General features: G+C 40.7%; 3 protein-coding genes and 1 pseudogene across 7 annotated transcripts; 2 read left to right on the top strand and 2 right to left on the bottom strand.

Moving 5' to 3' along the window:
- Positions 1-440: 440 nt before the first annotated feature.
- Positions 441-3578, bottom strand: LOC148726289 (adenosine receptor A2b-like). Its single transcript, XM_088727077.1, has one exon. The coding sequence runs from the start codon at positions 3244-3246 to the stop codon at positions 2317-2319; it is 930 nt and encodes a 309-aa protein (XP_088583203.1). The 5' UTR covers positions 3247-3578; the 3' UTR covers positions 441-2316.
- Positions 3579-5470: 1892 nt separating this feature from the next.
- On the bottom strand, positions 5471-13145 carry LOC111336446 (uncharacterized). 2 transcript variants are annotated; one of them, XM_088727028.1, is made up of 8 exons: positions 12849-12985; positions 11886-11991; positions 11327-11508; positions 10435-10684; positions 9684-9872; positions 8805-9353; positions 7484-7636; positions 5471-6976 (listed from the first exon to the last, which is right to left on the bottom strand). In XM_088727028.1, exons 2-8 carry the CDS (start codon positions 11908-11910, stop codon positions 6312-6314), a joined length of 2013 nt encoding a protein of 670 aa, XP_088583154.1. In that variant the 5' UTR covers positions 11911-11991; positions 12849-12985; the 3' UTR covers positions 5471-6311. The 2 variants fall into 2 exon arrangements, with proteins under 2 accessions (XP_088583154.1, XP_022798293.2); XM_022942558.2 differs by lacking the exon at positions 11886-11991 and having other exon boundaries at positions 12849-13145.
- A 491-nt stretch (positions 13146-13636) lies between these two features.
- Positions 13637-16796, top strand: LOC111336452 (neurexin-4-like). Of its 3 annotated transcripts, none has more exons than XR_015989390.1 (3): positions 13637-14058; positions 14202-14731; positions 15110-15210. XR_015989390.1 is itself a non-coding variant. In XM_022942563.2 (3 exons), exon 3 carries the CDS (start codon positions 15172-15174, stop codon positions 16273-16275), a length of 1104 nt encoding a protein of 367 aa, XP_022798298.2. In that variant the 5' UTR covers positions 13645-14058; positions 14202-14828; positions 15110-15171; the 3' UTR covers positions 16276-16796. The 3 variants fall into 3 exon arrangements, 2 of the variants coding, with proteins under 2 accessions (XP_022798298.2, XP_088583158.1); XM_022942563.2 differs by having other exon boundaries at positions 13645-14058; positions 14202-14828; positions 15110-16796; XM_088727032.1 differs by lacking the exon at positions 13637-14058 and having other exon boundaries at positions 14591-14731; positions 15110-16796.
- Positions 16797-18676: 1880 nt separating this feature from the next.
- LOC148726288 (uncharacterized) lies at positions 18677-22133 on the top strand (annotated as a pseudogene). Its single transcript, XR_015989389.1, has 3 exons — positions 18677-19325; positions 19465-20075; positions 20372-22133. The product of XR_015989389.1 is annotated as an uncharacterized LOC148726288 (transcript).
- The last annotated feature ends 60 nt before the right edge of the window (positions 22134-22193 follow it).

The raw sequence follows: 22193 nt of genomic DNA, 5'->3' as shown, positions 1-22193 counted from the left end.
CATTGAGTCGATGTAGGATTGAACTTAGGGACATTATAATTTTGAAACTGATATAGATTCAGTTACCTTAATTCTCTCAGTAGTGAGGCCTTACCTCAACAAAGAAGATCTTAAAGTTGGGAATTAATCTAGGGAGGATATCTGAGACCGTTACCAAAAACCTTTTCAAAGGGACTAGCTCATAACTTTAGCATATAAACAGCGATTGGCATGCCACGCCCACTATTTCAAACTTCAGAGCTTTATTTAATGCATGTGTTAACTGCAAAGGATGAAAGTCTTTTTTTCAGTTTTAACGCTCTGAATATAGCCGGTCAAGACTTAGTAAAGACACTTTAAATAGTGTCCTGCGAGTATCGAGAATTAAGGGGCAAATTAAAAAACAAAAACAAAATCGCAGAAATAGCGGCTGACAAGTACGAAATAGACATACTTTATTAATCCCAAAAGGGCTTCTGAGGATAAAGCTACATTGCACAATTACAACATGCATCCGTACAAATAAATGTAAAAATTACCGTCAAATAAGAAATTAAATTCTCTCCCTAAAAAGGTTGAAATCAATCGTTCTTTTAAGCAGCATTTGAAATCTTTCCCTTTCCGTTCCGTCTTGAGTGACAAGTGTGAGAAATTTCAAAGTTTTACAAATCTAAAATAGAAAGTTATTTGTCTGATGGTGGTTCTGTATGATTCTGTACTTATCTTCGGAGCCGTGACAAATGACTTTAATGCGAATTTGTAAAAGCGCGTTAACCTCATTCATCGTTCATTTACTGTAAAAAACAGACAGAATTGACAAGAGTCTGAGCACGCGATTCGGAATCCAGGAGTCTGCGGTCCGACTCTAGCCAGCCTCGTTTCTAGGGAATTTTCCCAGGAGAATAATTGATTGAAAACTTTATTAACGTATCAATGCCTTTAGCTGTAGATCAGCTAATTGTGGACACCTACTCAATAGCTAATAATTAGTGTACAAAACTTAATTAGTAAATGTTAAACACTTGTTAACAGCATAATAATAAATCAAACAACAAACATATGAAATACATATATATGAACTGCGGTTATGTAGCGTATATGTGCACGATCCTTCGCAGTAAAGCACTATTTAAGCAATAGTGAAAATCAGACCTGAAAAAAATTCAGGCCTGTACGGGATTCGAACCACTGACCTCTGCGATACTAGTGCAGCGCTCTACCAATTGAGCTAACAAGCCAACTGGGAGCAGGCCATCAAATTAATTCGACATAAACCCGTAAGATGATAAATCAAACAACAAACATATGAAATACATATATATGAACTGCGGTTATGAAACGTATATATGTGCACGATCCTTCGCAGTAAAGCACTATTTAAGCAATAGTGAAAATCAGACCTGAAAAAAATTCAGGCCTGTACGGGATTCGAACCACTGACCTCTGCGATACTAGTGCAGCGTTCTACCAATTGAGCTAACAAGCCAACTGGGAGCAAGCCATCAAATTAATTCGACATAAACCCGTAAGATGATAAATCAAACAACAAACATATGAAATCGATATATATGAACTGCGGTTATGAAACGTATATGTGCACGATCCTTCGCAGTAAAGCACTATTTAAGCAATAGTGAAAATCAGACCTGAAAAAAATTCAGGCCTGTACGGGATTCGAACCACTGACCTCTGCGATACTAGTGCAGCGCTCTACCAATTGAGCTAACAAGCCAACTGGGAGCAGGCCATCAAATTAATTCGATATAAACCCGTAAGATAGACCGTACAAGGGAGCTCTGGGATTTTGAAGGCGATAGTAAGTATTACCAAGTAAAGGCTTTATATTAAAGAGGATTTCATTTAACAGTAATCATAATAAAATTGAGGCCCTCGTTACACTACTTAAATAATACCTCAAACATCGGTATTATAAAAATTCAAAAGCTCTTTACATCGCAAGGTCAAACATTCTAAATATTACCTACCCTATGACAAATAAAAGTTACAAAAATATTTTCATATATAATGAATTCATGATCTAAAAAAGTCATATTCAAAATCGTGAGGAAGCTTTCAGTTCATTTAAAAAAAAAATCATTTAAACTGCGCTTGAAACTAACAGCTGTTTCATTCTTCCTTATGCTTGACTTTATACTATTCCATTCCATAATTTTCCTAACCGTAAAAGTTCGTTCTCCCTTAGTTTTCAGATCAAGTTTCAGTTGGCGAAGTTTAAACCATCGTGGCCTCCATTCGGTAGCTCATTCGTAGGGTCTCTATAAATCGTTCCTTGTCTCATGCATTGTGAATTGGCATCAAAAACAAACCTGACCGAAACTATTGTCTGAATCGATTGATGATGCCTCGCAGTATGTCAATGAGAGTGCGACGAATGGGTCCCATCTTCCAGCAGTATATGATAGGGTTCAAAGATGAGTTAAGGAAAGTCAAAGTCAACGCGTAGTGCCGAGCTTGGTATGAAGAGATCGAGGCTGAAGGGTGAGCTTGGAGTAAGATAGAAATAATATAAAAAGGAAAATAACAAATCAAGAACACGAGACATACGTAAAATGTTCCAAGAGTTGACTTTCTGAGCCTCAAAAGGTTAGATATGTCGCCGTTTTGAGCGCTCTGTTGTACTTCTTGGAGTTGAAGGCTTTGAATCTCGTTCTTGTGTCGCTTTAAGACTATATAAATCCTCCAGTTGACAATTACCACAAGAATAAGGCAGACAGTCGCAATCACGGAGTTTATGACTCGTGAGATCTTAAACAGAGGAATCCAAGAGAAACTTAAAGAAAAAATTGCACTAAACAACCACATTGATATCACCGCTGCAACGACGTGTTTGTGAGTAACAAGCTCTTGATATCTGAGATGAAGGTGAACAGCTAAGAACCTGTCCATACTTATGGCTGCAACATTTAAGAACGTATATAAACCAAAAAAAGTCATAACGGCCAACAATTCCTTGTAGGAAAAGCAGTCGATATGTTTTTCTTGTAAGCAGCTGACCAGAAGAGAAATGTAGAACGGCTGGGCCAACAAACCGACGCCAACATCAGAGACAGCCAGACTCAGTAACAATATTCTCAAAGGTTTTGGCAAAGACGCGGTTTTCCTTATCACATGGATGGTAACGATGTTTAGAATGATGGCCGTGTAAGACAGAAAGCTGTTGAAGACACAATTAGCGACAAGTGTCGGGCGAAAGTCTTCAAAATGCGCAGAGGTTGATAAAAAAGACTCGTTGGGGTGTTCCGCCATTAGAGCCGAGCGTAAAAACTACCGTGCTTCTAACAGACGATTTTAAGTCATAATTACATGGCTGTCAATCACGAGGATATAAGACAATTACAGCCACCTGCACCAAGTCATCCACTGTCTTTAACTCTGGCGTTTCTTTTTTAAAAACAGGTTCGAATACCGCTTTACTACGGCGTTAGCTAGAACTAACAACTTATCTTTTTAATGCTACTGACAAGACATTTCATTAAAAGATGGCTAATTTGTCTAAGTAATAACGTGATTTCGAGTGCAATTTGGTGTAAATGGGTAGGCACGAACCCGTGAGACGACTCCAATTTGTAGTCTTTGAAACATTTACAAGAGCTTATTTACACTAAATCGCACGAGAAACATGTCATTACTTATTTATGATTTACATGTAAAAAATATCACGAATAAATAGCCCACAAAAGGTCGAGCAATGGCCATGTAATATCTTTAGTTTAACCTAGAAAAATTCATGTAAGACATTTGATCAAACAATAATCCTGTATCAAGCTTTTTAAACGAACGGAAATCAGGAAGTTTTACTGTTGTTCATGTTGACGGCAGATGTTAATTAAAAATGGGAGCTTGTTTTTCTGCGACATCAATACATGTAAATTAAAAGTTGCATATGTAATGATGTGTATGCTTATGGAAGACGTTTAGCCTGTTAGGGTAACTAAGTAAAGAAGAAATGAAAAAAACAAAAACAAAAACTATCGGCAAATGACGGCACTATAAATTTATTTTGTGCAGAAGTAAAGTTTGCACATGAGGGCTGTCAAACGCAGCCAGGGATTGTATTAGTTTCATTTTACATCGCTAGGTGATTAATAGAGAAATTTCGCGCCATCAGTCAGCTGCTCATATGCAAATTAAAGCCAATTCGTCATTTCGTGAGTTCATTTTTTCAAATAAGGAGACAAAATGGTTGTCCTAAAGTTTTCTCTAAAAATGATCTGTTTGTTCTTCAATGCAAACAGAGGATGTGTGAATTCAGCTTGCATTGGAAAAAGCGAGCCCTAGAAATTCTCCGCGTAAGAATACTCCGTCTGAATCTTATGCCATAATAATACTAGACGAAGATTGTTATGTGCTGCTGTATATTATGCGACCACATATATATGCGCACTCATATGAATGCAAATGGAAAGAACTCCTATATAGCATAGTTTGTGTTGAGGTAAAAAGGGATCCTGGTTTTAGATCCGCGGATAAGACCCATTTGAATGAAAGGTGCTGGGGCTGTTTATCATAGTGTCCAAAGTGGTTTGGTGTGGATGATAATCTAGCGCTTTTACCATTTAAGGTGGCTAGTACTGGCTTTCATCTTTTTGATGGTTTGAAACTTTGAAAAAATACAACAAAAAGACTGACTAAGGCCAGTTGAACACTTCTACGGGCTTGAATTATATAATCATTGGTTATCCAAAAATAGGTGTCATTTCGTCACTAGCAGTTTCCATGGCAACGCTTTCAAAGGATTCTTTAAACGCACTTTTTAGCTTATGGCTCGAATAATTCGCTTTTGGCACTTGAAAATGAAACTGCACAGTGATTTGAGAAAAATTCTATGGGGCGGAATTTCAGAAAATCTAAAAAAGGACAGTTTTCACACAGTGCAAAATTTTCGTAGAATTTACTATGATTTTTTTCTGACGATTCTATTCATTGATATTATATTGGAACAATGAAAAGAAGGGGGTCACCAGACTTGTTTTCATGTAAGAGCCCTCGATCGTCAGTTTAGCAATTCCCAAGCGCGTTTTCGCGCATTTGAAAATCCGGATTCTATAAGATCGACAGTTACTCATGATCGGATATGCTACCGCTGACTTTCGGGTGTATTCGCGCGAGCACCTACGGTCTGATGTTTACAGACGTTTACTGCTCGGGAAATCATTCAATAGCCGTCAAAGACAGCCTCCCGGGCTCACCTTGAAGAACTTACTCACAAGTTCTGGCTTTATTATATATTTTCCTTGAAGGTTTACAGTCTTTTCCTTCATCAGGCAGATTTTATTTCACTAGGGTTCTCATTTCTTTTTGCTTGTTTTACTACAATTGGTAATTTACGCTTTTACCACACTTGCTTTGAATGAAGTAGTACAAAAAGTCGATAGATTCGGAGTCCAAACTTCTCTGGTGATATTTGCAACCCTCATTTGTAAATTTACGTTTGAGACGTGGATAACACCCAAGAGTGAGACCATTCAAATGATAGTTGACGAGCACTTCTTTAATGTGACACTGTTTATCAAGCATTACGAAGAATTGCTAACTAAAGGTCTGTTGATGAAACAATAGCGTTTGACCATTCATATGAAAGCTAACGCGTATTTTTTTTCATTTGTTGCTGTTTATTATATCCTAAAAAGTGGTGAAATGTTTAGTTCATGGATGAAACACCTGTTTGTAACATGTTCAGTAAACACTACCTATTCTTTACTCTAATATGTTACATACCTCTTACAAACCGAGGTTTTTCCACTCGGATATATGGCCTATGCAAGATACGCGCGGGCTATAAATCCACGCGGAAAAAATGGATATTCTGTAACTTACAGAACGGACCGAGAAATCAAGGTTAGCATTGTATCTATCTCTGGGTTCGAAGAAACGGGTCTGGAAGTTTTAAACAAGCCTTTGAATTTATCGAGACGAATTCGAGAGAAAAATCAGGACGCCAGTAAAAACAAAACAAACTAGCTTCCCGAGAGACCATACATTAAGTGCTTTGTTAATTATTAAGACTTTCTCTTATACAATCATATGGCAAAAACATACTATTGTATTCAACGCGCGGGTAACGACTGCGCAATTGTATCCCGGTCGGGATACATTTGAATTTGATCAGGAGCACGTGACAAAGAATCAACCAATCACAGTACTCGTTTTTTTAAGTAAAAGTCTACGTATATAACAATGTTAGTTATCTAACTCAAGATTTAGCGGCCTAGCTCTTATGAAACAGTTACGTTTCAAAATTTCTTTTCAAAGAAATACTTTATAAATGCACTCAAAATCGTCTGACGAATTTTTACAAAATAAAATTTGTCTCACTCCATCCTTTCATCCACTTTTTCTTTTAGGAACGACTGCGCCCTCATTTTCATTTCCACAAACTTCAAGGAAAGGTTATGTTTAAATCGAACCCAGCCAATACCACTGTAAGCTTTTGTGTTCCCCATGAACTGTCCGTTCAAATTCGAGTTGTGACAATCGTTAAACCACCATCCCCCGGTCAAGTCATCTGAACAGCTCCCGGTCTTCCACATGTCATTATCCTTGTCTCTCGTGCTGAACATCATGTTGTTATGGTAACTTAAAGAATCCCCGGATGTACCATTGTAACCGCTGACCGTGATCTTGTAGTTGTTCATTTCATTGTCTACCTTGAAGACGTCGTAATGAGCGAAAACTTTCTTTCCACTCCAATCCTCCAGCTCGATTCGCAGCGACATTTCATTTGCCGCGGTGAGACGATGAATTTTGTCGTTTCCTAGCCAGAAATTCCCTTCAGGGTCTCCGAAACCTGATTTATAGTCAATCCAGGTGCGATGGAAGCTGACAGAAGCATCCATTCGCCTTTGGAACACAATCCATCCTCCACTATCTGTCTCTAGGTCGCAGTAGACATCAAAATCTGTTTTCCTGTCAGGGTTGATGATATAAACACCACTCGTGTTGTAGCCCGCATAAAGGATGTCATCGCACCCTCTCGCTGTGTAAAACAAGAATTGAAATATCTACTTAATGCTGAGTGGGAGGGTCGGACGGAAAATATTTAGCTTGGAGTCATAACGAACGGACCGAGCGCAGGAAAGTCAGTACGCCGTGACCTGGGGCGAAGTGATAAAGATGGGAGCGAACTTGTTATTTTTGATGAAGGGATAAATTATTCGCAATAGGAGGAACTGGAAGGGACGAACGTACTTTGGAGCGAAACCTCTTTGAACCATACCGGTGTAGTGCAATCATAAAAAGTAAAGTCTGTTGACACGACAAAAAAGAAAGACAAGAGAGATTTCATGCTCGCACTCTTAAGTAAATCAAGTGCATTGTCATTACTGTGCTTGAGTGACAAACTTTCTGATCTCTTTCTTGGGGGAGTGGGGCGAGGGCATTTTTCTATCGAGCCTTCTCCTTCACCTCTTTGTTTTACAATTTTAAAGAAGCGTTGTTAGATAAGGTGACAACTAATTAAGGTAATGTGGAGGAGGGGACTTACTTTGTGGAGGCTGAACACACAGCTTCTGACAGGAATCCGAACAGCACTTCATTTCACCAAAACAATCTGAATCCAGAGTACACTCGTCATCAGTCTCATCTCCGCAATCTTCGACCGGGAGAGGAATCGGGCAAATGCCCTCCTTCAAACCCTCTAAAAATAGAAAGCAGTTTTTATAAGAGCTATGATGGGGTTTGAATCTCAGAGATGGTTGTTTTCGATCGGAGCAAATGTCCGCGATCCTTCAGCACCCTGGGAACTGTTTGGTCCGTCCTTTCCATTTGCTTCATTATTCAACCTTTCTGAGCTTATATTTTGAGGTTTATCTCGTGTTTGAAGGTAATTTGCACGTTTCAAGAAGGGACTCAAAATATACGTGCATAGCTCCTTTAAGATGATGTTTAAAATACTGCTCAGACAATAAAAACTGAAGTCATGCAAAAAGTGATCGAAGCGAGTCACAAGAATGCAGTTAGAGGATAAAAGTTGGCCTGGATGAAAACGGAACTGGCGCGAAGAATAACGTTTCAGGAAATCATGATTAGTAAGACAATTTATGTTACTAAAATTCAGATGAGCATTGCTTACTGTAGCTACGAGAGTGGATATGAAATTTCTTATGTGGGCAAATTTTTTTTTTTCCTTTGGGCAAATTTCATTAAATATGAATGTAATCTGGACAAAAAAAGAGAAACGACAATAATGTTGGTGAAACCAAGAGTTCTCAAACAAAAACATATAATTTTTATTTAGAAACACCAATTAACAATTATTGGATGAGGTTGAGCATGATAGCGATAATTATCAAGGCCAAAGTTAGTGGTATCTCCCCAAGCCGAAGGCTGAGGCGGATAACACAAACAGAAGCCTCGACAATTACCGCTATCATGCCAAAACTGAATCCAATAATTGTTTTATTATGCATATTCCTGAGCTGCACTTGTAAAGACAAGAGCGCATAAAACTAGTGTCTGAGGTATGACGTAAGAGAATGTATAATAATTAACAATTATTCCACGAGTGCGCGTTGGATATGAGATGATAGATAGCCAACGAGGCGCGTAGCGCCGAGTTGGCTATAATCATCTCATATCCAACAAACGCGAGTGGAATAATTGTTTAATTAAAAACGCTACATTAAGTTATTTAATTCTATCACATTTTTAGCTCCCTTTCAATTTTAAGCTTATGCGTACGCTTACCATATCGTAGTTTATGGTATATTGGCTCATATACCATAATGGCTAAGCAAATAAAAAGTCTTGAATTGCATTCTCCAATGATCCAGTTTTTAATAATTGGACTTATATGTCACACTTACTCTGAAAAACTGCGAGATTCACTTCAGCAGTAATTTTTATGGCTCCTCCCAAGCTTGTCGCAGTACAAATATACTTCCCAGCATCCACTGGGGCCAGCTGAGTGATTGTCAAGATCCCATCGTTTCCTACAGTCGCCCTCCGATCAGGAAGGTCAGCGTACTCGCGACTCCACGTCACAAACAAAGTTCGGTCTCCCTTTGCCATGCAGTCAATCGTCAGTACATCGCCTGTGTTGCCTACGAGTTCCTTTGGTGGTTTTACAGTGAATTGAGGGAGTGTTAAAACCATCAGTTGCATCATTTCTCGGGCGCTGCCGATAGCATTCGCAGCTTCACACGAGTACATTCCAGAATCATCTGCTGTGGCGTTAACGATTGTCAGATTTCCATCGTATGATTGAGTGCGTCTCTCTGGCAGACTATGGAAGAGTCGAGACCACGTGATGATCGGTGACGGAAAGCCCGTCGCGATGCACATTGGGAATGTGACGTCATTTCCGTCGATGACGTAAACTGAGCGCTGAGTTAATGGTTTGATTTGAGGTGTCCCTATTCAAGAAGTGTTAAAGAAACTCGATCGTCATTAAATTGTCTCAATTTTTGTCTTATCAGTATAAAAGTATTATGATGAAAAGCACCTGTCACGCTTCAAAGTTATTTTGTATAACTTTAAAATCACTTATATAAGAACGATCCTTCGCAGTAAAGCACTATTTGAGCAATAGTGGAAATCAGACCTGAAAAAAAATCACTCTTAAATGGAGGAATGAAAAATCGCTTGTCACGCAATTCCATAGCCAGCTACCCGTTGCGTTACACATGACATCACACTTTAACGATTATGACAACTTCCTCGCCATCATTTACTTGATATCTTACCTCGGACGACAAGTTTCGTGAAGGCCTCGGCTCGTTTCACACTTGTCCTCGCTACACATTCGTAAACACCGCTGTCGTTGTATTGGACATTTTTTATGGTTAGCCCACCATCTTGCAGCACGTGGTATTTGGCGCCACCTTTGAGTACCTCTCCTTCCTTCCGCCATGTAACAAAAGGCGTCGGGTCACCTGTGATTCACGAAACATAGAGAGTTTGTATTCTGTTACTTGTGAGTCTTTTGCTGAAACCTCACGCTAAGAAGAAAGCTGACGAGCACAATTTGTTAAGTATTAAGCATTTTTTGCACTCGAAATCGGGTTGATTAAGAAGTAAGCTTTCTAGCACTCGATACACGATCATAAGATACCAGTGCCCGTAAACAGACACTCGACACTCGGCATTCAACACCCGATACGTAGCGCTCGGCACTCTACTGTGTTCGGCTCTCGGCTCTCGGCACTCGGCACTCGGCACTCGGCACTCGGCACTCTGCACTCGGCACTCGGCACTCGGCACTCGGCACTCGGCACTCGGCACTCGGCACTCAGTAATAAGCTCCCCAACTTTCGACATTCAGCAACAGGCAATCAACACCTGTAGTTGGCAACTGGTAATCACTCAGTACGAGGTGTGGCCATTCGGTCCGTGGCTCTCCAACTCCATTCGACATTCATTTAAAGGAGTCTACTGTTCAATCACGTCTTATCATACCAAACGCAATTTCGTTAAAACAGAAATAGAAATACATACCTGTAGCAGCACAATGGAACCTCGCCGTCTGGTTTTCATTCACTGTCAAAATCGAAGGAGACACAAGCACCTGTGGGGACCCCTCCTTGTTATCATTCACCGTCGACTCTCCAGGCACTCCTGGATATCCTTGGGCTCCTCTCTCTCCTTTCTGCCCTTTAGCCCCCGGGGGGCCTAACCCTCCAATGTCTCCCGAATCGCCCTTTTCCCCCTTGAACCCAGGTTCTCCAGGGGGACCACGAAGGCAAATCTGAATAATTGATGACAACAACTGTCAGTGTTCGGGATCAGTTCAATGATGGAGAGAAAGAATAACTTGCGAAGAGTAGAAATAGGATCTTTTTTACGAATATTCATTGAATTCAGCCAATGCGATTGTTACCCTGAATGCGAATCGGAAATCTTTCGTAGTTGAAAATTACCACGTGCGAAATATAAGCCAATCAGAACGCTACAATCAACACATGTTAAAAACAAGACGGCAAGCACGCAAAACCATTCGGGTAAAAATGAGCGAATGATGGCGCTGGTCTTGGAGAAAAGGAATTCTTTTCCCCCCTCTAAATAAACCTTTGTGCAAGGCTTCTACAAATGTTACAGCAAACAAGACCTAGGACTTAAAACAATTTGACTATTACAGAGACTATTTGACTATTACTGTTAATCTTTTTAAGGTACGCTGTGAGTAAGGCAGCCTCTAGACAGCCCAGGTCTCTCTTGGAAACCAATTTGTAAATCATAGAGGAGTCAAATGGCTCACTCTTGGTCAGCGGTGCGAGTAGAGCTAACATACTTGTCTATGCATTGATAAATGACGTATAGATGCCGGAGATCCACTTCTCTATCGGCAAACTAAGATGTTCTAATTAATACATTACTGATTGGTTTTTACCGAACCAAGAGGCGATGTGCAAACACGATTGTTCTCTTTTCTTATCTTCTCAAAATGACTTTGGATCTCGTTTCTTATTTTCAGGAGGTCGTTGCTTTGGTCGTTACTGCTGTTTGTTGGATGTCCAGCGGCCGCACGGCGGGATCTCGGGCTGGCCTCACTGGAATGAATATCCAACTTTCCTTGAAGAAGAAGCATGCAAAAACTGAGTTTAATTCGAATTCTTCGTATTTCTTCACACATTAACTGTGTAACGCCCACTGTAAGACCCAAAAAACTAGAGTTAAAAAAAATCATCCTTGAGCTGGCACTGTACATATTGTTGTAGAGCGTTTTCAAGGCTTGATATTTCAAGTATTTTTAGGTTTGCCTTTTGTTTTATTAAGTCTCGCCTTTTCGCCCCTACGTGCTATTCTGATGAATCTATAGTTTTGATCATTTATTTTTAGTGTGTGCTTGAACTTGGCTCAGCACTTACCGTGCTAGACATTTTAATCTCTTGTTATGGTTGAGGATAACTAGTTTGCTAGGTGGTTATGTTTGAGTTGGTAAAACTGACCTTGAGTCTTACCCACACTGAACATCCTGTTTTGGAAATTCCCACGGTTAGCTAATTAACCCAAACATGTCTGTGATTTTTGTATTTAATACCGGAGCACTCCTTGCTGAAAGTAGTAGAAAATAAGCAGTGGAACAAGAGAGAGAGAAAATTAGCTGCAGTAGAAGCAGCAGTGTAGGAGAATAAAGAAGAAAATTACAGAATCTCAGTACCTCTTGTTAATTTGCCAAGCGAGTGGTAAAACCCCCACAACAATATTTGTTCCCGCGAAATTATTATACGACAAGGTCTTACTAAATCAAAAAAATATTGAAAATGAAACTGAAGCAACAGGTTGTATAATGAGGTAATTGGTTTTATCAACTAAGTTGAAATAGTAAATTGGCCACCGTAACGAAGAAAACAGATGACGTTTCGAGCGTTAGCCCTTAGTCTGAGCGAAGGTTGTATAATAAGGCGTCCATATCAGTGATGCTGTTTCTCTTTATCTAAAAAAACATTATACAAAAGGGAAAGCCATGGGCAACAGACAAGGCCTAAGAGGGCAGAAAAAACTGTCCCTCGCTAACTTTGCCAGTATGGCCCACTTTTTCATCATTTTTTTGCTTAGTTATTTTTTCATTCGTTTGTGAAAACAAACCTGCTGCCATCGTCCCCTTGCAGAGCATTCTACTAATTAAATTCCCTCTTTTCATCATTTTGTCGTCATCGCTACATTCCTTACAGCACGTGTACCTAATATAAAGCAAACAGCGAACCCAAAACGTACCCTTTCCTCGCTACGGAATCCATGGTCTTCAATAAATATAACAGGCGGCTAACTACAGCAATCTTCCTAGGGCGTAGGGTAGGGAAATGTCTGGCTTACTACGCACGTTCGAAAATGAACTCTGAAAACGCCTAATGACGGACTGAATTGAGTTGATTTCAATTTAGTATTCGATCAAGATTTATCGATCGTACCTTTGACATTCGCCTTTCTTTCATGTGATGCGTCTTGTGTTCTTTCACGACACAGAAGCTCCGTGGTGCCCAGTCGTGCTTCTTGCTCTTGTAATTTCATTTCGATTCTTAAAAATCCGGCAAAAAGTAGCGACAAAGTCAAGACCGAAATCACCAAACTGACAAAATGTAGCGAGCTACAAAGGCCTAAATTGGGTTTGGAGAGCGCCATAGCTGTTAAACGCCGAAAGCAGCGGTCGAAATCGAGACATAAACAAATGTTCTTTGTCTGTGAAAAATGTTCTGGCGAAGCTCGTGACAAATGAGTGACTTATGATAACGACACGCGTTCCGGTCACGATATCTTTCGTATCATGTAATACGTCACGCAACTGAAAGTTTTGCAAATACATCGACTAGGGTTGAAAAAGTCCAAAGGAAGAACTCTCTGTACTCTGTGCCTTCTTTGTTTTCGAAGACGCAGTTTAAAAACAGTTTAAAGGAAGCAGTTGGAAGTCAAAATCTTAATCCGAGTGGGATTTAAAATTCAAACGGTGAAATGTCGTTCGAGTCAGTGAGTTTGTTCTGAAGTAAGCTAGTTAAAAATCCGACGGAAAAGAGAATCTTCCCACATAGTTTATTTTTTGTCATTGTTGTCCTATTTAAACTTCTTGAGGTTTACGTCACCGTTCTTGCATGAGATTTACATCATCCCCCCGTCCATTCGGGCAGTTTGAGGAGGCCTGAAATGCTCCCCCCGGTCTGACAGTGGATCTTTCTATTTAAAGTTGACCTATGAAGCTTAGTTTCTGAAATATCTTATTTCTACAAGCTCGTACATGAATTTCATTTCAGATATCAAACAGGGAGGATTCTTCTACATCCTTTTGAAACTCCTTTTTATTCAGCATTTCAAGGAGAGAAGCCAATATTTCTCTCTTGTGGAGTGAATTTTACTTTTTCTCGACTAGAACCATGAAACAAGACAAACAGAGCCGAAAACCCGTCGGCAGTCAATTATGTTCGGCGTCCGCATTGCTGTTATCAATTATGTGTTGTATTGCTCTTGTTCATGTGGAACTCAAGATTCAAAAACATCATCGGCTGCTATCGCTTTCACAATCGACAACATTTTGCGATAAGCTGGAGAAAGAGATTATGCGTAAGATTCAAAAGAATTTCAAAGAATGGACAGTAAAGACAGACGACAGAAACTTGGGGGTAAGGTTAGGTAAGGAAATGATAAATCTTCTTTATATATGTTGTAAGTGAATCAAAGATGACAGTGCAGCCAGTAAAACTCCGTAATACAAAGTCAGGGTTCTCGCTGCCGTATAAAATCATTTTAAAGCCCACATCTAAATTTTATTTCAGGCCGAGCCGAAAGGATGTCACGAAAACCTCGTAGCGTGACGTCCGCGACACCCAAACAAACAACTGTTGACGTCCAGAAACTCGTCAGAGATGAGCTTCGCCAGCTGCAGGACCAAATCTGCGCCAAAGATCACGCGCTATGCCGTTCGGGCCCCAAGGGGAACCCGGGTCGCCGCGGACGACAAGGCTTACGTGGCAGAGCAGGGAAACCTGGATCCCAGGGGTCCCCGGGTAAGCATGGACCCTCCGGTCCGCAAGGACCTCCAGGAGTAAAAGGAAATACGGGACCTCCTGGAGATCAGGGACCACCAGGACCTAGAGGGCCCCAGGGAGTGAAGGGAGATAGGGGCATGTCTATCTCTGCCCCGTATTTACTTGAGTCCCCAGTTGAATCAACGGTCAATGAAGGTTAAACAGCATTTTTAAAATGTGCAGCATCCGGTCACCCTACTCCACGTGTCACATGGTCCAAGATTAACTCATCACTCCTGCTTGGGCGCCACGTGATAGAGTCCAATGGCGCTTTGACGGTGAGAAACGTGAAAAAGGAGGACAATGGAATCTATAGTTGTAAAGCACAAAATGTGCTGGGAAGTGTAAGCCCATCGGCAAAATTAACAGTGCAATGTAAGTTTCGAAACATTAGGGCATGCATGGCTTTCGTAATGACTGAAGTAACTTCATTAAAAATGCGGAAAAGTTTTCATTTTCTTATCTCATTTCTTTCTGGGTAGTTGACCACTTAAGCATTAAAATATCAAAATGTGTCACATTGAAACAAAGTAAACTGATTTATGAGAGAGAAAAGACTTCCAAAGGGAAAATAACATTAAAATGGCATTTTTTGCTTAGAAAAATAGGTGTAGGAATTGATTTGACTATCTTGAATGTTATTCCGTAATTTTTAGATTCTCCCCGCATCACTTTACCTTCCAGTCAGCGGCTGGCTGAAGAACAACAAAATGTCATTATGGCCTGCGATACGTCTGGTCAGCCGCAGCCTAACATCGCGTGGTCTAGGACGCTCGACAGCTTACCTGGTAGGGCGGCTGTAGAGAATGGAGACTTGAGAATCTACAATGTGTCAAAAAACGACGGAGGCATGTACATTTGCAAGGCAGAGAATATTCTCGGAAAAGCTGTGAAAACAATTCAGTTGATGATACTCTCTCGTCTACGATTTAAAGTACATCCTCCAAAACAGCTCACCGTTTTGATAGGGAGTCCTGTGCAGATACCGTGTATGGCCGAGGGAGGCCTGAGACCCTCAGTCGCCTGGATGAAGGATGGCAAGACATCACTTCCGGTGGAATCCAATATTTTACCCAACAACACTTTGGTCATCTCAAAAGTAAAGAAATCCCACGATGGATTGTACACCTGCAAAGCGACCAATGCTCTGTCAGCAATAGAAATGAGTGTTAAGGTTAACTCAATTGAGCCTCTTTCATGTTCTATGCTACGAAAATACGGCAGTATTTCTAACGGCATTTACGTCATTGACCCAGATGGCGAGGGCGGCCTGGCACCTTTCACTGTCTACTGTGACATGAGTGACAAGAATGGAGTTGGCGTGACAGTTGTAAGTCACGACAGCGAAAGTAGAACACTAGTAGATGGATATGATAGTGAAGGTTCATACTCACGCAGAATTCACTACCCAGGAGCAAGTCTGTCCCAGCTGGCCAGTCTGACTGAGGTCTCTTCTCACTGCGAACAATTCGTTAAATATGAATGTTACCACTCTATAATTTTGGAATCAAACTATGGATGGTGGGTGTCACGTGATTCCCGTGCGATGCGGTACTGGGGTGGAGCCTCTCCCAGTAGTCAAAAGTGCGCATGCGGAATGACCAATTCGTGTGCTGAATTTGGTAAACGATGCAATTGTGACAAGAATGACGCTACATGGCGCGAGGACAGCGGCTTGCTTACTGATAAGGTAGCACTTCCAGTAAGAGAGCTAAGGTTTGGAGATACTGGTACTTATGGGATCTCCATTAACATCGACGAGAGGGGCTATCACACATTAGGAAAACTAAAGTGTTATGGAATAACTAACAAGCAGAAGTGATAACTTTATACAAGATTTTTTCTCTTGTCTTATAATAACTCCGACTTTTGAGCAACTTAAAAGGAGTTACGTCACACCCTTTCTTTCTTGAAACACATACCCTAAATTGTGACAGCAGCCTGTTTTAAATTGGTCGTTTGACATCCGTTTTTTATATTCTCAATCCTTAGTTTGTCTTTACTTTATATTGCTCTTATTATTTCTTAGCGTAAGAATATTTTTCCCGTCCTCATCGAGGGGAGGGTTGCTGGGCACGTCTCATACAATGTCTATGTGAAGATTAAGTTATGCGCTCCTTTCAAACTCAGACCATGAAATTTAAAAGAACATCAGTGACGAGCTCCAACTGAAAAGGAATCTCTTTTAGTGGAGTGATAATTAAAAAGCGTAATTTTAAACAAATCAATTCTAATGGAAGTCTTATTCATAGGTTAACTAACTAATTAAAATTAATTGATTTTTCTGCATGCTAAGACTCAAAAATTAAACTAGCCTGAGCTTTGTCCCTACAACTTCCTTAAGATATCTATGTGCTCGTTCCAGCGTTGGTATGCAACCTTTCGACCACTCAGATATGACCCATCTCAGTTCGTAACACAATCCATATTTCTCAGTGTCTTCTTAAAGCCATTTACATCCTACTGGGTACAATGTACAAATCTTTTACTGACCAGCAAATGGTTCAGGGTGGAACAAATGACCACAGGATAGACCGAAAAGTTAATTGCCGAACTGTGGTCATCTACGTTACAAAAGCTTCTTAACGATCTCCCTGTAAGTTTTGAAAGAGAGTCACCCCTACCCCTCCCTCCATGCCCTGTTTTATATGACCGACTTTAGGGGTGACCTGTCTCACGCGCCAAACACGCAAGGAAAAGAAAAACTCTAGAGACCAGAAGAGTTTGCTTACATGAGCTGACATTTAATCAACGGAAGTCTATATTTTTCCTGATTCATGTATTACAAGAGGTTTTTTTTTTTGTTTTGTTTTATTTTTTTACAGTTTTCGCAATAACATACCAACTCTTACTTAATCAAGAGAATAGTTTCCTTCACAACACAAACAGCATTCTTTGCATCGACAGAAAGGAAGAAAACAAATTTACCTTTTGCTTCAAATTTGTTTCAACTTCCTTTCCCCCAGCTCCCTGCAAGAGCCTGGCAGTTTATCAAACAAAACATTTTGATCGAACGCTTTTAAATTTCAGTTTCACTCTTACATTGCTAACCAACTTGCCACTGTCAACTGTCAAATTAAATCATGAAAAGTATTTCGAGTGTTGCTGGTAATTCTTGTTAAGTTCGATAACTTATCCAGACAAACTTAATTAGATATATCATGTTGTTTGTCCTTTAATTAATTGTGGCTGTCTCGGCATTGGTATCCGACCTTTACTTTTAATGTTGACCTAATCCGCGTCAAAGTCAACAAGCCCTTACAATCCATTTGCTCACCGTCTTCAAACAAGAGCGGAGGTTCCCTGTCTAATTCAGAACAAAATGTAACTTCTAGGAGCGTTCTCCTCAGATTACTTCAAGCAGAGGCAAATAAATTTCCGTCTCTGAAGTGCTATCTTATTTTCATCAGCTAAAGCCATGAAACGAGACAAACAGAGTCGAAAACCCTCCGTCATTGAGTTGTGTTCCGTTTCAGCATTGCTTTTGTCCATTACGTGCTGTATCGCTCTCGTTTATGTAGAGCTTAGGATACAAAAAAACCATCGGCTGTTTTCACATTCGACAACATTTTTCGAAAAGCTAATGGAGGAAATTGCATAAAGCACGAAATTGCATAAAGTACGAAAGATTTTGAAAGAATGGACCGCCGGTCAATAAGGAAGCTCTTTTCTTGCTCGCGTCTTAAATCCAGTTAATTTTCTAGAGTCCTCTAGCTAAAGGGCTTAAAGAATTACACGTTCTAATACCACGATAAAGAAAGTCCGCTCGAGCAGTGGCCGTTCTACTATAAAAGGCAACACTAGGTTTATCACTAGTCCTGTAGTTGTAAACTGCGAAACGGCTTGTGTGTTTAATTGCTATACATTAGGAGTTAAAACATTGAGGCATCTGTATACAATTGAAGAAATTCTAACTCTTGGTTAAGCTCCCTTAAAACTGAAGTAATTTAGTAGAGTCGGTGTGTACAAACATGATTTCACGCAGGTTTATTCATCTCAAGTAACTATAGCTGAAAGGAAGCAAATAATTCCTTGCTTCGGTTTTCCTGCAACTACTTCGGCTTTCTGCAAGAGATTAGCAGTTGATCAAGGAACGTGTTCTTTTTTGGAAATGTCTCCGGTTTACGGCTTCAGCACAAACGGAAAGGAAGTCAGTGGCAATTAATCCTTGTTTTGATTTCGTTTCAACTCAGCTTCCCTATTCTCGTAGATCATAGCAGCTTATCAAAAACAGCATTCCACGAGTTGTTTTATTCTTCACTCACACAGGGTACTCAACTGTTACAACCAGAGCCACAGAATTTGGGAGTAAACTTCTATAGCTTGTAAAGCCACGACTGTTCTAACTGTTATTTGAAAAGACTCCTTGAGTTGCTTCGGCAGTGGTTCAGCTGACCTTTCTATTTAAGGTTGACCCACAGAGATCAGTTTCTAATATTCAAATTATACCAAAACAGTATATTAGTTCCCCCCGCATGCCAAAGAATTCCGTTTGTCGACCAAATCTACTAATCATAGCAGATGTCCTCTTCATTCGATCAAACGCAAATTTGAGTTGCGTCTTATTCGGAGCATTTCGTGCAAGGAAGTTAAAAATTTCTCTACCACAAGGCAAAATGTCATCGTCCCTGACTAGAGATGCGAAACAAGACAAATCGAGAAGAAAACCTTTCGCCATTCAGTTGTGTTCCATATCAGCATTGTTTCTTTCAATTGCGTGCTGCATCACACACGTTCATGTGGAACTAAGGATCCTTTCACATCGGATAACAGTTTGCGATAAGCTGGAGGCAGAAATCTTTCGCAAAGTTGAAAAGAATTTCAAAGAATGGACAGCCAGGAGAGACGACAGAAACTTGGGGGGAAGATTAGGTGAGCCGATGATTAAAACATTAAGCTATAATGTGCGCCATAGGTGAGCTAAAGGCCACAGAACATCAGTTGTAGGCTTCCTTAATTCTGAGTGGGGGTTTATGCTGCCGTTTAACATCTTTTCAAAATTTCGTTACAGGTCACGCCGAAAGCATTTCAAGAAAACCTCGTAGCGTTTTGAAAACCTCGTTGCCGTACAAAAACTCGTCAAAGGAGAGCTTCGCAAGTTACGGGAACAAATATGCGCAAAAGATCACGTGTTATGCCGTGCAGGCCCTAAAGGGAACCCGGGTCGCCGCGGGAGACAAGGCCTCCGTGGTAGACCAGGGAGACCTGGACCCCAGGGATCCCCGGGTAAGCATGGCCCCTCCGGACCGCAAGGACCTCTGGGGGTAAAAGGGGATTCGGGTCCTCCTGGAGATCAAGGACCACAAGGACCTAGAGGACCCAAGGGAGTCAAGGGAGATAGAGGCATGTCTATCTCGGCCCCTAATATCCAAGAGATATCGGCTGAGAAAACAGTCAATGAAGGTCAAACAGCACTCTTGAAATGTTCAGCATCCGGTCACCCGACTCCAAGTGTCACATGGTCCAAGATTCACTCTTCACTTCCATTTGGGCGTCATGTGATAGTGTCTAGTGGGGCTTTGATTGTGAAAAACGTGAAAATAGAAGACAAAGGAATCTACAAATGCAGAGCTCAAAACCTACTGGGAAGTGTGGACGCTTAGGCAAAATTAACAGTGCGTTGTAAGTTTTAAAGTTAGCAGTTATGTTTTGGCGTTAAATCGAGAAATACCATTTAAAGCGCTGAAAAACTTCCATTCCCGACGATTTCTTTGAATATACCCAAGTTTCCTTTCCAAAACGATTTTTAAGTCCATAGCGTGGAAAGAAGAGTAACGTGTTAGAAGAGCCTTTCTGTTTTTTTCAACAACATTTTTGTAGGAATCATTTTCCACGTAGGACGAAAATAGATCACAACAGACTTAGATCTAGGGACTAATTTGATATACTAATTACATGTTCCGATAAATAATTTCCAGATTCTCCTCGAATCGCTCTGCCTTCCAATCGAGGGATGGCTGAAGAGCAACAAAATGTCACTATCGCTTGCAGTGTAGCTGGTCAGCCGCAGCCTGCAATCACGTGGTCTAAAGCGATCGGGGGTTTACCTGAAAGGATAACTGTGGTGAATGGAGTCATGAAAATCCACAATGTGACAAAGAACGACGGAGGAACTTATGCGTGTAAAGCAGAGAATAAACTCGGGACAGCAATGAAAACAGTTCTTTTGATGATATTCTCTCCTCTGCGGTTTAGAGTTCGTCCCCCAAAACAACTTAGTGCTCCGATTGGGAGTCTGGTACAGATACCGTGTGTGACCGAGAGTGACTTGCGAGCCTCAATCACGTGGATGAAGGATGGCAAGCCGTCACTTCCGGTAGAATCCAATATCCTACAAAACAACACTCTCGTTATATCCAACATCAAGAAATCCCATGAAGGGTTATATAAATGTAAAGCTGCTGATGGTCTGTCAACAATAGAAACAAGTGTTGAATTTAAAGTAGGTAACCTTACCTCATGTTCGGTGATACGGAAATACGTCAGTAGCTCTAGTGGTAGTTACTTCATTGACCCTGATGGTCCCAGTGGCCTGGCGCCATTCACCGTCTATTGTAACATGAGTGACAAGAGTGGAGTTGGCGTGACAGTTATTAGTCACGACAGTTAAAGTAGAACACTGGTAGATGGATATGATAGTCCTGGTTCATACTCACACAGCATTCACTACTCAGGAGCAATTCTGTCCCAGCTGGCCAGTCTGACTGAGGTCTCTTCGCACTGTGAACAATTCGTCAAATACGAGTGTTACCACTCTTTGCTTTTGAATTCAAACCATGGATGGTGGGTGTCACGTGATTCTGGAACGATGCAGTATTGGGGTGGAGCATCTCCTGGTAATCAAAAGTGTGCATGCGGAATGACCAACTCGTGTGCTGATTCCAGTCTACGCTGCAATTGTGACAAAAACGATGGCACATGGCGCGAGGACAGTGGTCTTCTCACCGACAAGTCAAAGCTACCTGTTAAGGAACTAAGGTTTGGAGATACCACGACATTCAGCAGTTTTGACGAGAAGGGCTATCATACTCTTGGAAAACTGAGATGCTATGGAATAGCTTACCATTGAAAACGTTTTATGACGATTATTTTCTGTTCATACAGCAGACAGCATCGGAGGTGAAAGAGTCTCTTTAAATGAAGTGAAACATCTACGGTATCAGTAATAGTCCTTTTCACAGTTGTGGGCTTGGTGGCCAAGCCTTTGAACAGGAGTGAGGCTTAGGGTGACCTTGTTATGATAGAGATGTTGCTGCTTTTCAAATGCAAATTACTTTGTTGTCATGCTAACTAGATACAGGTCTCTATCACAGCAGGGCCACCGTTAGCCTCACTCCCGTTCAAAGGCTTGGCCACCAAGCCCTCAACTTTAAAAGGGACTATTGGTGTCGATCTTTACACTAGTAACCCGACTAGCAAATCCAATCAATCTGTATTCGCCAAAAAAAAAAAAAATTTGATAGACGCGACGAGTTAAGACTTACTAATTGCAATAGGTAGGAGCTGTAGACAAACCTTCGTAGGTTGCCGAGGAGAAATCGTGCTTCAATGTTCGTGTCGCAAAATTACACAAGTATTACATGCCTCAGATATTCTGCTATAGCTACAGCTGCACCATCAAATCCTTTATGAACTTTTGTTTTTTTTTTTTGTATTCACCAAATCCATCTATGATATCATGGCTGTTAGTATTTCATATATTTTTTTTTAATTAAAAATGAGAACTGAACTGGAAATGCT

Source organism: Stylophora pistillata, chromosome 7 (genome assembly GCF_964205215.1).
Source record: "Stylophora pistillata chromosome 7, jaStyPist1.2, whole genome shotgun sequence".
NCBI lineage: Eukaryota > Metazoa > Cnidaria > Anthozoa > Scleractinia > Pocilloporidae > Stylophora > Stylophora pistillata.
The sequence above is the reverse complement of the archived record's forward strand: the minus strand, read 5'-3'. Positions and strand labels throughout refer to the sequence as shown.

Coding starts and splice junctions, on each gene's coding strand:
- LOC111336452 (XM_022942563.2), top strand. CDS start 15,172: ATGGCCTGCGATACGTCTGGTCAGCCGCAGCCTAACATCGCGTGGTCT.
- LOC148726289 (XM_088727077.1), bottom strand. CDS start 3,246: ATGGCGGAACACCCCAACGAGTCTTTTTTATCAACCTCTGCGCATTTT.
- LOC111336446 (XM_022942558.2), bottom strand. CDS start 13,059: ATGGCGCTCTCCAAACCCAATTTAGGCCTTTGTAGCTCGCTACATTTT. Junction 7,637..8,804: donor GAATCTCGCAGTTTTTCAGA/GTAAGTGTGACA, acceptor TTCTATTTTTAG/AGGGTTTGAAGGAGGGCATT. Junction 6,977..7,483: donor GTGTGTTCAGCCTCCACAAA/GTAAGTCCCCTC, acceptor TGTTTTACACAG/CGAGAGGGTGCGATGACATC.